We start from the raw sequence: 16,164 nt of genomic DNA, 5'->3' as shown, positions 1-16,164 counted from the left end.
CCGGAGGGCGTCGTCACGGACGGCCGGTCGGGAGACGTAGCGTTGGGTGCAGCCATGCTAGCCGCCTCCATGGCCAGGCTCGCCGTGGGAGCAGCAACAGGTCAAGCCGAAGGGCTTCGCCACGCGCCGTCCTGCGTCGACAACGACGCGTGCTGCTGACGACGCCACACAATGTTGCTGTGCCGGGATGAGCGGCGTCGTGGCCGAGGGCCTTTGCCGCGCGGGCTGGGTGCCACATCCGCTGTGAGTAGCGGTGTAGCCGGCTGGGCCAGCCTGACAGAGAGCCGTTCTTTGAAGCCGGATGGTGCTGTTGCCGCATGCGAGGACCAAAGTCGTGTTCTTCGCTGCTCTTGATTGCTTCAGGGCATGTACAATGGTTGATAAGATAGTCTTATCTTAAATCTTGCATGTGATTTAGAGATGGCAAAATTTTTTGTCTACAATGGGTCATATCTTAGCCTTATCTTCAATAACTAGTAATTCCTAAAATTGTGGTGAGACATATTGTGCTAAGAGATCACCTCTTGTCTTCTCTTAAATAAGAGAAGACAAGTCTATTCTTATGAGTTCTCTTTCCTCCACCTCATCATCTATCCTACATGGCATTGCTAAGATAGAACCATTGTACATGCCCTCATATTCCTTCTGTGCATGTGCATGCTAGCTTCCTTTTTGTTATGATGTGCAGGTGCCAATGGGTGTATCTCAATATCAATGGTCTTTGGCTGGATGGTTGCATTTGGATCGCTCTGTTTGTTTTCTTTGCCGTGTGTCCCCCGTCTCAATATGTCAGGTAGCTACTTTCATTGGTTCCTGCTATATGGTTGCTTGGTCTATTACATTTGGTCCGGTCATTATATAATTTATTGATTACCTTTCTCAGTTTACTTACCTTGCTCTATGTCATCTATCACATGTCCTTACCAATTGTTTCTGTGGGAGATCAGTTCTAATGTAACTGAGTGGAAGAAAAATTCTATTGTAATTGAGGAACAATCTCATATACTTCTATGTGCCTTCAGCAGTACAAAATCAAATATATACCAGAGTGAATAAATTTTATATCCCGCCTGCATTATATTACTCTTCTCTACTACCTATTGGTCGAAGAAGACACTCCTCCAAACAACGTGAAATAGATTATGCTGAGATATGGTTCATGCAATCAATACAATATATAATTATACCACTAATAATTTTAATCATTGCCTCTATATGAAAGCTATCATATTGTTGCTCATCATTACCTATATGAAATCTCATATTATTAATTCGAATTGTTAACTTATTTTTTTTGTTCAAGTTACTTAGAAGTCCACAACAAATTCCCGCAGCAACGCGCGGGGCATCAACTAGTTACTAGAAAGGCAAGGACGCCTTGTGTGGGTTGTTAGCACATGTGACAAGACTGAATTTGGTTGCTGGCTCGATAGCTCACGTCATGATTTTTTTTGGATCTTTTTCGCAAAAATGACGTCACATCTAGCACTTCTTTTCTGCAAAAATGATATCACACCTAGCGCCTTCACCACCAATAGTCACCGACAGTGGGCCATGCACGTGTAACCTGCCACGCGGCAGCGGATATGCCCGCATACGCATTTTGTGACCGTATTTGCACGAGAACGGAAGTTGAGTAACCATCAATTACCTTATTTGAAAAAAAATGCTAGGTCGCACGATGAGGATGCTTACCATTTATCTTTCATGTTTAAGTAGACCATAAATACAATACAGCCCAAAATGCATACTATACTCCCTAGCCTTTATGTAGCATCTATACTAACTAAATGGCCATTTAATTCTTGCATTGGGGTCCTGACTCCCATTTTTTATTTTGTAAGTAACCATGGACAATGTTGATTAACCATCAAGTTTTTTGTTCAGATATTTGCAGGATGCTTTTAAGGTGCCACTGGTAATACAGCTCACTGATGATGAGAAGTTCCTGTGGAAGAATTTGACTGTTAACGAAAGCAAAAGGCTTGCACGTGAAAATGCAAAAGACATCATAGCATGTGGTTTTGATGTTGAAAAGACTTTCGTTTTCTCTGATTTTAATTTTGTTGGAGGGTAAGGTTACTCATTTTAATTGTAGTTCTGATTAGATAACTCTGATGCAAAAGACCTTGTGGCACATCTTGTTTCTGTTCAGATAACTCTGCCGCTAAGCAAGTGAAGTGTATGCTGTTCGTCACAGCTTTGCTTACTAGATGACAAATTAAGTCTTCTTTCCTTTCCTTGCAGTGCCTTTTATGAAAACATGGTTAAAGTTGCTAGATGTGTGACATATAATAAGGTGAGGCCTCTTCAGTTGAAAAGGAGAATGTTTACTCCCTCTGTCCCATAATATAAGATATTATTACATCCAATATACTCATATATTGGATGTAATAAGATCTTATATTATGTGACGGAGGGAGTACATTCCAAAATCGAGTCGCTTCCCTTCAAGCATTATCTTTCACCAATATAGTTTACTCTTGAATGACAGGTTGTAGGAATATTTGGATTCAGTCAAGAGGATCACATAGGAAAGATTAGCTTTCCTCCTGTGCAAGCAGTTCCGTCATTCCCTTCTTCATTTCCCCATCTCTTCTCTGGCATGGAACAACTACGTTGCCTGATCCCATGTGCAGTAGACCAGGTATAAACATAACTTTTTGTATAATCATCTTGTCTAACATGATTGGTTTTATATCCTATCAATATGGATGTCTTTACCCCGCAAAAAAAAATATGGATGTCTTTATTCCTATGCAAATATCATGGAGGCTCAGTTCTGTTGGCGGCTTCTAAAATAAGCTACCTCCTTCCCAGCTTATTTGGTTAACTGGTTTAGAAGCCTCAATGCATAGTATGGGGGCGGTTTCTGAAATAAACTGGGAAAGGTATGGCTTATGCCATAAGCTGCCAAAAGATCTGGGCCAAAAGCATGTCTGAATAATTTTGTCATAGATGCTGATCTGTTGGTAGATGTTTATATTTTTTTAACAAGCATCTGTTTGTCAATCGATTCATTTTCTATTCTGCCAAGATCCTTATTTCAGGATGACCCGTGACGTTGCCCCTAGAATTGGTTGTCAAAAGCCATCACTGACTGAATCCAGATTTTTCCCTGCTCTTCAGGTACATTTATTTTTCTCAGGAATATGAATCCAGAAATTAATATCTTCACTGCACAGAAGTTTGAAAATCTTTGTCTTTACTCTTATAAAAGTCTAAGTTGGTGGCAGTCCATTCACCCTTAGAGATAACCTCTTAAATTGCAAAAATTCAATTACCATAATTATCATGCATTCTACTCCCTCCGTCCCAAAATTTTTGTCTTAGATTTGTCTAAATACGGATGTATCAATACATCCGTATTTAGAAGATACATCCGTATTTAGACAAATCTAAGACAAGAATTTTGGAACGGAGGGAGTATGTAGTAGATAAATGTATCATAATATTTTTATTAGTTGATCCATTGATATATATTTTGAAATATATTTTTATTTGCACAAAGCTAGAGATTACTATGACACAAGCGTTTAAACAACTCATGCAATAAAAAAGAACTTCTGTAGCAAATGCTTGCGCATTTAACTTCCGTAGCAATGCATGGGTATTTAGCTAGTGGCGATGAGACATGAGTTTATGCATGGATGCACAATGGAGATCTTTGATGGTATTGGATTATCCATACAATGCCAGCCAGTTAGGATACCAACTTGTTACACCCACGATGCGGCTATATCTCCCACGTGTTGAGGCGCGACTTAGAGGCATAACCGCATGGTGGTTTTGTCGCAAGAGGGATAATCTTCACACAATCCCATGTACTGAATAAGAAAGGGATAAAGAGTTGGCTTACAATCGCCACTTCACACAAATAACAAGTTAAACATACATCATTCAGAATACAATAAAGATCCGACCACGGAACCAAAATAAAAGAAGACAACCCCAAATGCTAGATCCCTGATCGTCCCAACTGGGCTCCACTACTGATCAACCGGAAAAGACGCATAAAAACGATCAAGATCTTCATCGAGCTCCCACTTGAGCTCGGTTGCGTCACCTGCACTGGTATCATCGGCACATGCAACTGTTTGAAAGTATCTATGAGTCACGAAGACTCGGCAATCTCACACCCGCGAGATCAAGACTATTTAAGCTTATGGGTAGGGTAAGGTAATGAGGTGGAGCTGCAACAAGCACTAAGCATATATGGTGGCTAACATACGCAAATAAGAGCGAGAAGTGAAGCAACGCAACGGTCGAGAAGCTAGAAGTGATCCTGAAACTACTTACGTTCAAGCATAACACAAGACCGTGTTCACTTCCCAGACTCCGCCGAAAAGAGACCATCACGGCTACACACGCGGTTGGTGCATTTTAATTAAGTCAAGTGTCAAGTTCTCTACATCCGAATATTAACAAATTCCCATCTGCCACATAACTGCGGGAACGGCTCTCGAAAGTTTATACCCTGCAGGAGTGTCCCAACTTAGCCCGTCACAAACTCTCACGGTCAACGAAGGATATTCCTTCTCCCGGAAAGACCCGATCAGTCTCGGAATCCCGGTTACAAGACATTTTGACAATGGTAAAACAAGACCAGCAAAGCCGCCCGATGTGCCGACTATCCCGATAGGAGTCGCACGTATCTCGTTCTCAGGGCAACATCGGATGAGACAGGCTATGAGTAAAACCAGCCCTCGAGTTTCCCCGAGGTGGCCCCGCAGGCGGCTCGGTTCGGACCAACACTTAGAGAAGCACTGGCCCGGGGGGGTTAAAATAAAGATGACCGTCGGGTCTGCAGAACCCAAGGGAAGGTGATAGGTTGTTAGGCAAATGGTAAAACCAAGGTTGGGCCTTGCTGGAGGAGTTTTATTCAAAGCGAACTGTTAAGGGGTTCCCATAACACCCAACCACGCAAGGAATGCAAAATCAAGGAACATAACACCGGTATGACGGAAACTAGGGCGGCAAGAGTGGAACAAAACACCAGGCATAAGGCCGAGCCTTCCACCCTTTACCAAGTATATAGATGCATTAATTAAAATAAGAGATAATGTGATATCCCAACATATCCATGTTCCAAACATGAAACAAACTTCAGCTTCACCTGCAACTATCAACGCTATAAGAGGGGCTGAGCAAAAGCGGTAACATAGCCAAACAACGGTTTGCTAGGAAGGTGGGTTAGAGGCTTGACATGTCAATATGGGAGGCATGATATAACAAGTGGTAGGTAGCGCGACATAGCGATAGAGCGAACAACTAGCAAGCAAAGATAGAAGTGATTTCAAGGGTATGGTCATCTTGCCTGAAATCCCGCAAGGAAGAAGAACGAGTCCATGAAGAAGACAAACGGACGTAGTCGAACAAATTCTCACAACTCCGGAACGAAGCCGAAGCTAACGAGAGAAGCAACCCGAAAAGAAGCAAACAATATGGTAAACACACAAGCATAAACATGGCATGATGCACAACCAAGGATGATGCATGTCCGGTTTAACTATGCATGGCATGGCAAAGTGCACAAACAAAACTACAATTTAAGTGGAGCTCAATATGCAACGAGATGCATATTGACAAAACACCACATCCTTTTATTTAGTTCGCTCTCGGTTATGTATCCAACAATATTAAATGTTGTTAAGCATGGCAAGAGGTGAAGCACAATTAAACTACACTATCTAAGCAATTTAAATGGGGCCGGAAACATCAAACAACAATTCCGGTAAATCCCCATATGCATTTAGCAATTTAAGCAAACGGCAGTTTAAACATTTTAAATGTTATTATCATGATGCGGATGACATGTGCAAGTTTTATGCAATTTTATGAAGATGTTGGCAAGTTATAAGATGTGGAGCATTTTGTCACCACGGCGGAAAGAAAGGGTGCCACGGCAACGACAACGGAAATGATGCACGGCAACATTCCGATGATCCGACAACTCATCGAGATGTCGGTGCAAAAGAAAAAGCGACGGGAGCGTGCCATGCAAGGATGATGGGGTGATCCCGGATACCGGGTTCCCACGGGTCGACGATGGTGCCAAGCGAGGGAAACAACTAACGTTCACGGGAGGATACAACATCCAAACATGCATCTCATACAACACATGCATTCATTCACGGGCGGTCGTCTCGGGGTTATACCTCCGAAGCGTGCCTTCGGGATGGTTCGGGTTTGATGGGATGTAGATGGAAGTAGACGTTCTCGGGACGGTCGTGGGAAGTAGTGGTACTATCGGTCCTCGGCGACGGAAGTGGAAGTAATGGTACATGTTCGTTTTTAGAGAGGTACTTGACGAATCCAACGTCCTCGGGGCGACGGTAGTTGTACACTTGGTTTTGCCGGACCCACGGTGACGGTAGAGGTACAGACGTTCTCGGGGTACTTGTCGAACCGGTCTTGGTGTAGATGTACATGGCAAACGTAGTGGTACTCGGCGCCTTATCGAACCCAAGCGACGGTAGTCATACACGACGCATTGTGGAAGTCGTTGTACTCGTGGTCTTCGGTGAATGTAGTCGTACACGTATCGACGAGGTACTTGGCACATCCTTGGTCCTTCAGGTTCGGTCTTGGCGATAGTAGTGGTACATGGGTTGTAACCAGCCTTGGCGGGTCACCGAAGCCAGCGGCGGTCGAGGTACATGGCGTCGAAGTGGGCTCCGGGGTACTTGTCGGCTTAGGGCCGGAGGCGTTCGGTCCAACGAGCGCCACATGTGCATGCAGGCAGCAATAGGAGGTCGATGGCAGACCAGCAGCAAGACGAAGTGGGGCCGGCGTCGGCCTTGGCGTGGAGCAAGGGAAGCAGAGCTCCTGCTAGGGCGATGGCGGCGAGCAGGCAACGAAACTTGGCCGATGCGGAGCAGAGCAGCGGCGAGGAGGAGAAGGGAGCAGGGGCATCCCGGATGTGGAGTGGCGCCTGGTCGCCGGCGAGGTGGTCGTCCGGCCGAGGAGACGAACGCAGGGTCGTGCGCTGTTGCGGGGTGCTCGTCTCCCATGCGGCTCGGGCGTGAGGGAATCAAGAGGAGCAGAGGAAGGGGAGGTCGGAGATCGCGGAGGTGGTCGGGGCGGCAACTCCGATGGCCGGCCGGCGAGGCCGTGGCGTTGGCGCAAAGGAGATGCGCAGCTGCACTTGTGGGGATGTGGAGCCACAGCAGCTTGCACGGGAGGACAGAGAAGGAGCAGAGGAGAGGACGGCGCGGGGCTGCAGGATCCGGCGAGGGGCGGCGGCGTCTCGAGCTCCTGGTGGCCGGGAGGCAGAGCACGGGCAGGAGGGGAGGGCGACGGGGTCTGGAGGGCAAAGTGATATCTTACACATGAAATGTTTCAATTGGAAGTATTCAAGCTTGTTCCTAGAATTCCTAATTGTGAAGTTACAAGTGCATCCCATATTTATGCATATGTTAACCAAGACTAACAAATGTAACTAACCTTTCTTTATGAGATAAATGCAATAGCTTTTACCGAGGGATAATTACACCCACGGTATGGCTGTACCAAAATACCTTAAAGAAAATTTCTTATTTGACACTGTCTTAAAATCTGATTCCTTATTTGACATCGGAAAAGTTTTTCTTCCCTATTTGACACTAGTCCTAAATTTTATTCCCTATACAATACTTCCATTCATTTTGAGCCTAAATGACACATGAAAAGACGATTTTGCCCCTCATGCGATATGTGTGTGCGCGCGTGTGTGCTGTTGCGTGTGTGGGTGCACGCGCACATGTGTGTGTGCATGTGTGTCGCTGCGTGTGTGTTTGCTACTGCGTGTGTACGTGCGCGCGCGTGTGTGTGTGCTGTTGTGTGCCTATGTGTTGCCTGCGTGTGTGCTGCTGCGTGTGTGTGTATGTGTGTGTTGCTGCGTGTGTGCGCGTGCATGTGTGTTGCTACGTGTGTGTGCACGTGCGCGTGCGTGTTGTTGCGTGTGTGTTGGTGCATGTGTATGTGTTGCTGCGTGTGTGCTCCTGCACTCGCACTGGTGCTGCGTGTGTGCGATATTGCCCCCCACACACATACCACATGAGGGGCAAAAGAGTCTTTCAGGTGTCATTTAGGCTCAAAATGAACGGAAATGTCATATAAGGAATAAAATTTAGAATTTGTGTCAAATAGGGAAGAATTTTTTTTTACAGTGTCAAATAAGGAAGCAGATTTTAAGATAGTGTCAAATAAGGAATTTTTTTAATACCTTGTGCATGTCTGTGCCTGTGTATATTATGCCTTAGGGCCCACACGGGTAATCTGATTTAGTTTGGGTAAGTCACGGGTACTAGAAATCACATGCTGATATCCAAGATATAAACAGGGCAGGCTTATCCCTAAGCTACTCCCTCCGTTTTCAAAAAGAGGGCGTGCATGTGGTTGCACGTAGACCAACACAAACCAGAGCGCACCAGTCATATGAATATTCACACCCCCAGCTCAACTCCTGATTGGAGATACGCTTTCCTTTTGGAGAAAGATGGGAAAAATTGGATGCCTTGTTTTCGGGACCAGAGGGAGTAGCTTGCAAGGCAAGGTAGAAACCGGATGTAGAAGGGTTTTCACCGCCTCAATACCCCTACATAAAGGGTGGAGAGGGCCCCGCATAAAAATCATTTCCACCGCCTCAATACCCCCACATAAACCCTAGAATTTGTTGGGTTGCTTCCCAGTCCGCCTAGAGTCATTGTTGTACACTTGTTCATCATATAATCGATACGCACAGGACGTAGGCTATTACCCAATCAGGGGGCCTGAACCTGTCTACACATCAGTGTTGTGGTGTTGACGTTGGCCTGAGGGTTCCCTGGAAACAAACAAATCTCATGATGCACATACTGTAAGATCGCGATTATCAAACTGTCCACAAGCTTGTATTATTATGATAAATACAAAGCCAGTTTAACTGGTACTAGTTAGTTGTTGAACTTGCTATTTTCTCAAATTGGCCTTTTTGAACATGTACAAGACTTTTGACTTCTATTTATGGAGTCCATGAAACATGTCTTTTGTTCAGCATTTCTTTTTACTTCATACTCCCTCAGTTCCAAATTATAACATGCTTATAAGACTCATAACCTTGGAGTTGCGGGTTGGATTCCCTCCTGAGTCAAACTTCTTTAAGTTTGACCAAATTTATAAAAAAATATAGCACCATCTACCGCACCAAAATTTCACTAAATCTGCCATGAAATAGATTTTCATAGTATATTTATTTGGTATTGTAAATGCTGATACATTTCCTATGAACTTGTAACATGCTGTTATGTTACAGACCATTGTACATTACCATTGCTAATTATAAATGAAAAAGACTCACAGTAGGGGTTTTCCCTACTGTTTTTGGTAAAAAAAATCCTATAAACTTGGTCAAACATAAAGAAGTTTGATTTAGATTGAAACCATAACATTCTACAATTTTAAACGGAGGATATCTTGGATGCGATGAATTTTTAAGACACTACTTTACCAGTTGCTTATTTCTATTTTACAGGGGGAGAGCACGAAAATGTCAGCTAGTGATCCAAATTCTGCGATATATGTGAGAGATAATGAAGAAGAAATATTGAAGAAGGTTTGTTGTGAGCATAACTTTGACCTGAGAAATATTTGCCGACAATTACAAATCTTGAGCTAGTCCTTTTTTTGTGTGAAATGGTTGCTAGCTTGAGCCAAAGATGAAACTGTGGACTGTGGGATTGTTCTATTATTTCACAGGCTTATCATTATTGTTATTCGTTTTCCAGGTGAACAAATATGCTTTCTCAGGTGGCCAAGACTCAGCGGAACTCCAAAGAGAGCTTGGAGCTAACCTTGAGGTAAGCCCTTGTCCTGCTCTTGAGCACTCTTTATTGGACAACAAACTAGTGCAGATAGCAAGCCTTTTTTGCTTCTCCGATTGCCTGTATTGTACTCCACTTTCTGAGATGTATTGCTTGAGATGCAAAACTTAAACTAAATAAATAGTTTGAGTATATATCGAGAAAAGCTTTCAGTCCTACAGAATCTGCAGTTGGGAAGCGATGTGCATACGATTTATTTGGTACTCCCTCCGTAAACAAATACTCACTCCGTTCCAAAATAAGTGTCGTGGTTTTAGTTCAAATAAGTCCAAATTTGAACTAAAACGACGGAACTTACTTTGGAACGGAGGGGGTATCAGGCATTTTAGATATTTCAATATGGATTACATACGGACTGAAATGAATGAAGAATACACTAAAATGCGTCTATATACACCTGAATCAGAAAAGAGTTAAAACGTCTTATATTTATTTACGGAGGGAATACTATACCTGCTAGTGATCTTACATGTGCTGGCCTACAATTGAAAGGAACGTCATCGTGACAAAGCATCATTCGCACCTCGTCTTATTCTTGTTTTGTTCCTGCAATATTCTTGTTGTGTACTGGGTTCCTTGAGCAAGACAAAACCAATCAGTGAATTATAATTGTGGTGTTTAGGTGGATGTCCCGATTAAGTACCTGAACTTCTTCCTTGAAGACGACGATGATCTTGAGCAGATAAAGAAGGTAATATTTCAAGTTATGCTACACATATGGGATCAGTTTATTGGATACGTTTCCTCTACCTATTTTCCTCAACTAAATGTATGTTCTGAATCTCAACGTCAGGGTTACGGGGATGGAAGCCTGCTAACTGGTAAAGTGAAGAATCTTCTTGGTGACGTTCTATCTGAGCTGGTTAAAAGACATGAGAGAGCTAGAGCTCAAGTGACCGAGGAGGTAATGCAATTCATCAGATCTGTCATCTTGCACACTTCTGTACATTCTGAAGTACACAATGAGTATGGCGCAATAATATTTAGTATCTTTGCGACAAAAAAGATATTTCGTATCCACTGTGCTCACACGGCTGACAGCATGTATATGCAAGCACGGCTGACAGCATGGCTATAGTTTCTTAACGAAATGCTCATCTCAGCAATATGCATCGAACATATATTACTTGTCTATTTAACGATTTCCTGCTTGTGCAGATGGTTGACGCCTTCATGGCTGCGAGACCTCTTCCCAATATGTTTGGCTGAGAATATTATCAAGACAGGAATGCTACCAATGTACAAGGTTTATTTTTAGTCAGAGTAGTTTTTTTTCATTTTTTCCAGTGGCCTGACGTAGCAACGGTCCCAAGACGCTAATGATTTTAGCCATGATCAATTTCGACGCAGAATAACGGAGTACTAATTCACTAGTCTCTTTTTGGTTGTGCAAAAACAAAGTTGACCTTCTTATCCAAGTGTCTGACTGGACAAGATTCTTTGCCCCCAAAAATAGCCAACCTCCTCCTTGTAGACTGGGCTTGGGCCCACAGGCACACAATTTTTTTTGGCAAAACTGACTAGCATCTATCTCCATACACCTCACTCCTTCCATGTTTTTAAAACTAGAATTGCTATTTTGAAACTGCATTCCCAACATTTTTGTTTGCTGAGAAATCAGTTGACCATGTAGCAAGATCCCTTTGTGTTACTACTTGAGAAGCATGACAATTGCACAAGCTGACACTCTTGTACAGAGAAATCAGAAATGTAACAAAAGGCTCCTGAAGCTTACTTCCACTCACTATTATAATATGCTTTGGATATTTTCATATGTACTATATACGGACTGAAATGAGTCTATATATATCCGATTTAGAAAGAAAAAAGTTAGAACATCTTATAACAGTGAACGGAGGCAGTACTTATCATTGCATTGAGTGTCGCTTTTGATGGAGATAACCAAAAGGATGCCCATCGGTTTGTAGGACCTAGGCACTTTGTATTGACAAAAGGACATGGATATTCAGGAAACATCAGATTTTTAGGCATGGAAAATCGAACATTTTTCATGGCAAATTATGTTTGCCGAAGATGACAAGTTTAGTTGACGAGCATGGCAAATTTGCTTCAGTTTATTTTATTTTTTTTGCCAGGAAATTGCCATGCTTGAAAATTAAATTTGCCATCATCCACCAACATAAATTGCCATGAAAAATATTCGATTTGCCATGTTTGAACTTTCCGTTGACAAAATTCAGCGTATTTATTAACATAAAGAATGAAAAAAATGACGGGAAAATGTACCTCTCAGGCTACAACAATATTGGATTGAGAGGTCAATAAATTTGGTATGTGATCTGAAAAAAATGTGGCGAGCGGTGTTATGGAACTTTAGAAAGCAAAATGCCCCACTTAAAGGCCAATTTGGAGAGTCAATGTTGTTGGATTCTTAGATACAACTCGCGACAGCTTCGATTTGAGTGGCCGTGGAGCCGAAGCAGACTTCGTATGAGGGATATAATGCCTAAACAATGCGCAAAACTGGTTCAAGTTATAGACTGGTTAGATATGATTTTTTTTCTGATACCTAATTAGAGAAGATTGGGCCGCAGTCGTTGTCGTTAAACCCTTGAATAAATCTGAAACAATTGACATCAGATGTTATCATCTCGCACAATAAGGGAGACTACAAGAATCTAAGCTCTGTTGACTATATCTGGATGAATGAACTCGAGAAGGATCAGGTGACCGAGGAATCACACCATTCGAGCCTTTCTTCATGCTATATTTATTGATGGAAGCGGAAGGAAAGAAAACCTACCATTTCAATGAGAGGTAGAAATATAATAGAAGTTATTGATGCTGATTTATATGAGCAGCATAGCCTGAAGGAAGAAATTCGTCTTGTTAGCAAGTAGTTTTAGACAATTTTCACGAGCATACAGAGGAGAAAGAAAACCAACCAATAAAGACAACTAACTACCGATCCTCCTATTAAATCCAGCAGTCATTTTGGTTGATGTCCCTATGATAATCAGTAATTTTGCATTTCCAGTTGACTAGAGCCGGTGAAAACATTGAAATACATTGCATCAACCCGAGGGAGTATTAGCCCGTTGTTGTACCCATTCCTTGTCCAACTTTGCTAATTTTTCCTTTCTACCTGTGTCTTGAGCTCGAAGCTTCCCAACAGATAAAACAAAATAAGCTCAAAACTCCTCAAAAAAGATAGAATGAACAATGGGTAAGGATAACGGTTGAAACCCGGAAAAAAACATCATCATTCACTCAAACGTCACACTTTCGAGGACAACAACAATCCTAACATAAGCTTCTATGCAAGGACAAAAAACTGTAACATTTACGAGAACAACCCTAACATAAGCTACTATGCAAGGACAAAAAACCATAACATGAACATCTAGCCTGAGCAAAGGCACTGAGACTCTTTTGTGTTGCCTACAGCCGAAGCAATATGCAAAGGAGAGACGAATCCATAGGCTTTGCCGTCAAAGTTAGTATGTCCTCGTGATTATAAAAGAGTGTTAAAATTGTACTTAATATTGTGCTCGCATTATTCATAAATTTATCTCATGCACTTCCGATGATATTTGTTAATTGTGAGGAGACTTCCAGCAACATTTGTTTAGTGTGAGAAGATGTTTCAATCAACTGCGCCTGTAATGACTAAATGTTAAGATGCTGCCGGCTCGAAGGTGGCCATACTATGTGTGCGTGCGTTTATAAAGGAGTGTGTATTGGAATGACTTCGATTGTACTGTTATAAAAAAATGTTCTATCTAATATAAAATATATTTACAATGAAGTAAAATTTATATTTACAAATAAGAAAAAGAGGGAGAAAATGGATGGAGCCACGTTAACCATCGGAGCGCTGGGTCCAGTGTACATTGACCCACGGAGCGATTCATTCCATTTCGGTTCGATGGGTTAGGCGCACGGTTCAGACCTCACCGCTCCATACCCACCCCTGTCCCCTGATCAATTCAGCGCGCCGGTAACGGACCATCGTCCGCAAAGCAATCCGAAAGGTAGCACGAGGACGGGACAAGCCACGTCTTGACGACACGGTTCCTCGCGCCCTTGCCGAACTCCCACGCCGCGCCGGTGATCTCTCGCTTGCCCAGGTCGTACTCGACGACCTTCCACGGCGACCATATGTACACCACCGCCTGGTTCTCCGGGTGCATCGCCAGGAACCTCACCTCGCCGCCGTCCACGACGTCGCTGACTCTCACGGCGTGCTTCAGGCGCCACCGCTGGCGCGGGCGGTCGTCCTCAAGCGACCAGACTTTGAGTAGCCCGCTGTGGCTGCAGAGGTAGTGCAGCCGGCCGCCGGAGTGCGCGACGCGGCCGTCGCCGTCCGCCGGCTCGGGGAGGTCGATGACCGTGCACGCGAGCCCGGCGGCGAGGTCCATGCGGACGACGCAGTCCGGGTCGGAGGCGAGGAAGTACACAGCGCCGCCGTGGCAGTGCACCGAGCCGGAGAGGGAGCCCGCCGGGACGCCGCCGAACTCCACGTCGTGCGCGGCCCACGCCCGCGTCTCCGACGAGAACACCTCCACCGCCGCGCCGCGGTCGCGCCACCCGGTGAAGTTGATCACGTGGTAGTGCTGCCCGACGAGCGGGTCGAACGCCAGCACGGAGAGCCGCGGCTCCTTGGCCGGCCTCGGGAGCGCCGCCCATCTCCTGGTGACCGGGCTCACGACATAGAACTCCGGCGAGCCGGGGGCGCGGCAGAGGAGCAGGCCGTTGCACCCGTCGCAGAAGATGACGCTGTCGTGCAGCGGGAAGAAGCCGAGGTCCCGGGCCTCGAGCCGGCGGCCCTCGCCCGCGCACGCGTACACGGGCCTGCTGCCGCCGCCGCCGCCAAGCGCGTCGCCGTCGTCGTCGGGGAAGCAGATCATGGACATGTGCAGGGGGAGCCGGCGGCGGACATAGCCGTCGGCGATGGCGGCGCACCAGTTCTTGGAGACGCACCTGGAGCGCGCGACGGAGTCCAGGGGCAGGCGCAGGATGATCTCCGCGAGCACGTCGTCGCCCAGGTCGATCTCTTCCGGAGCAAAGCCCCTGGCACTCGCGTCGCTGTCGACGGAACAACTCTTGAGGATCGCCATATATAATTCTTCTTGGCACGTACACTGCGCTCTTTACTGAATATACAGACCGAGTAGAGGGAAACGGAGGAAGAAACAACAGCAGGAAGTTTCAGATAAGAGTGATGGATGCAGATGGAATGCAGTGCTAAGATTAGAAGGGATGGGCTATAAATAGGCCTCCAAAAAATGTATACGGGTGGATGAGAATACTCGCGTGCTACCTGGTCGGCACGAAATGGAATGATTGGAGCCCGCGTGTGCGCCGACGTGTATCTGGTACGTAGCTCAGTCGACAGCAGAGGAGAACCTGCGGGAGGGATGGCGATGATCGTCGTGGACTATGCTAGGTCGTGACACGTATACCCGTTTAGAACTGGACTTGAGCTCCAGTGGTTCGTTCGGGCTTCTCTCGTCGCCACCAGCTGACACCGCATCACCGCGGAAAGGGGAGGTGGCGGCCGCATTCCGAGCAACGTTTTCCGGTGCGCGGCGGTGGCGCGATATGGTGCGGTGGTCGTGGCCGGTGGAAAAATAATCGAGACCGCCGCGCCGCGCCGCACTTCACATGCCCTGTGCGGTGGTGCGCCGGCTCCAAATTCTAGGATCGCTCCTTCTCCTCACACGCAAATGACGCGATCAGAATGCCCCATTTCCGTTTGATCATTCTTCGCCTATCAAAATTGAGTTGGGAAAAGTTACGTGGGTTTAGTACGTCAAAACCCGGCCAGCTTATCAAAAAGCAAATGGGTTAATATAAAGAGCTTCCGGAAATTGAAAAAAAAGGACAAAAGAAAGGTTTAGATGGGAAGAGATACACTTTAGGCTTATCGTGTGTCTATAGTTGGACTTCTCCTTTTTTTTCTGTTGTTTTACAAAACGCTAATTTTTAGGCATGGCAAATCTAACTTTTGCGACAATTTATATTGGCATGATGATGACAATTTTTTTTTTGAAGGGAAGCCAGTTGGCACTTTATTCAAATATCAACAGAGTTACATCCTTGAGTACATGATGATGATGAAAATTTTAGTTTACAAGCACGGCAATTATCTGAAGAAAAAACTAAACTAAGGCGGATTTGTCATGCTCGTCAAGTAAACTTACCATCATCAAAGAACATAATTTGCCATGAACATGTTCGATTTGACATGCTAAAAAATCCGACGTCATATTTATAGTAGAGTCCTTGTTCTATACATGACAGCGTATCGTGAATATTCTCCTTATGTGGTCTTAAATGGTCTGAACATGTGCAAGAG

General features: G+C 44.8%; 1 protein-coding gene and 1 long non-coding RNA gene across 2 annotated transcripts; one reads left to right on the top strand and one right to left on the bottom strand.

Moving 5' to 3' along the window:
- The first annotated feature begins 3,040 nt into the window (after window positions 1-3,040).
- Window positions 3,041-9,559, top strand: LOC119334484. The gene is made up of 2 exons (XR_005161362.1): window positions 3,041-3,129; window positions 9,494-9,559. It is a non-coding gene; the product is annotated as an uncharacterized LOC119334484 (long non-coding RNA).
- Window positions 9,560-13,577: 4,018 nt separating this feature from the next.
- On the bottom strand, window positions 13,578-15,057 carry LOC119327482 (putative F-box protein At3g10240). The gene has a single exon (XM_037600585.1). It carries the CDS (start codon window positions 14,921-14,923, stop codon window positions 13,793-13,795), a length of 1,131 nt encoding a protein of 376 aa, XP_037456482.1. The 5' UTR covers window positions 14,924-15,057; the 3' UTR covers window positions 13,578-13,792.
- Window positions 15,058-16,164: the final 1,107 nt, after the last annotated feature.

Source organism: Triticum dicoccoides, chromosome 7A, assembly GCF_002162155.2.
Source record: "Triticum dicoccoides isolate Atlit2015 ecotype Zavitan chromosome 7A, WEW_v2.0, whole genome shotgun sequence".
Taxonomy (NCBI): Eukaryota; Viridiplantae; Streptophyta; class Magnoliopsida; order Poales; family Poaceae; genus Triticum; species Triticum dicoccoides.
This window is presented reverse-complemented; position numbering and strand designations above follow the sequence as displayed.

Coding starts and splice junctions, on each gene's coding strand:
- LOC119327482 (XM_037600585.1), bottom strand. CDS start 14,923: ATGGCGATCCTCAAGAGTTGTTCCGTCGACAGCGACGCGAGTGCCAGG.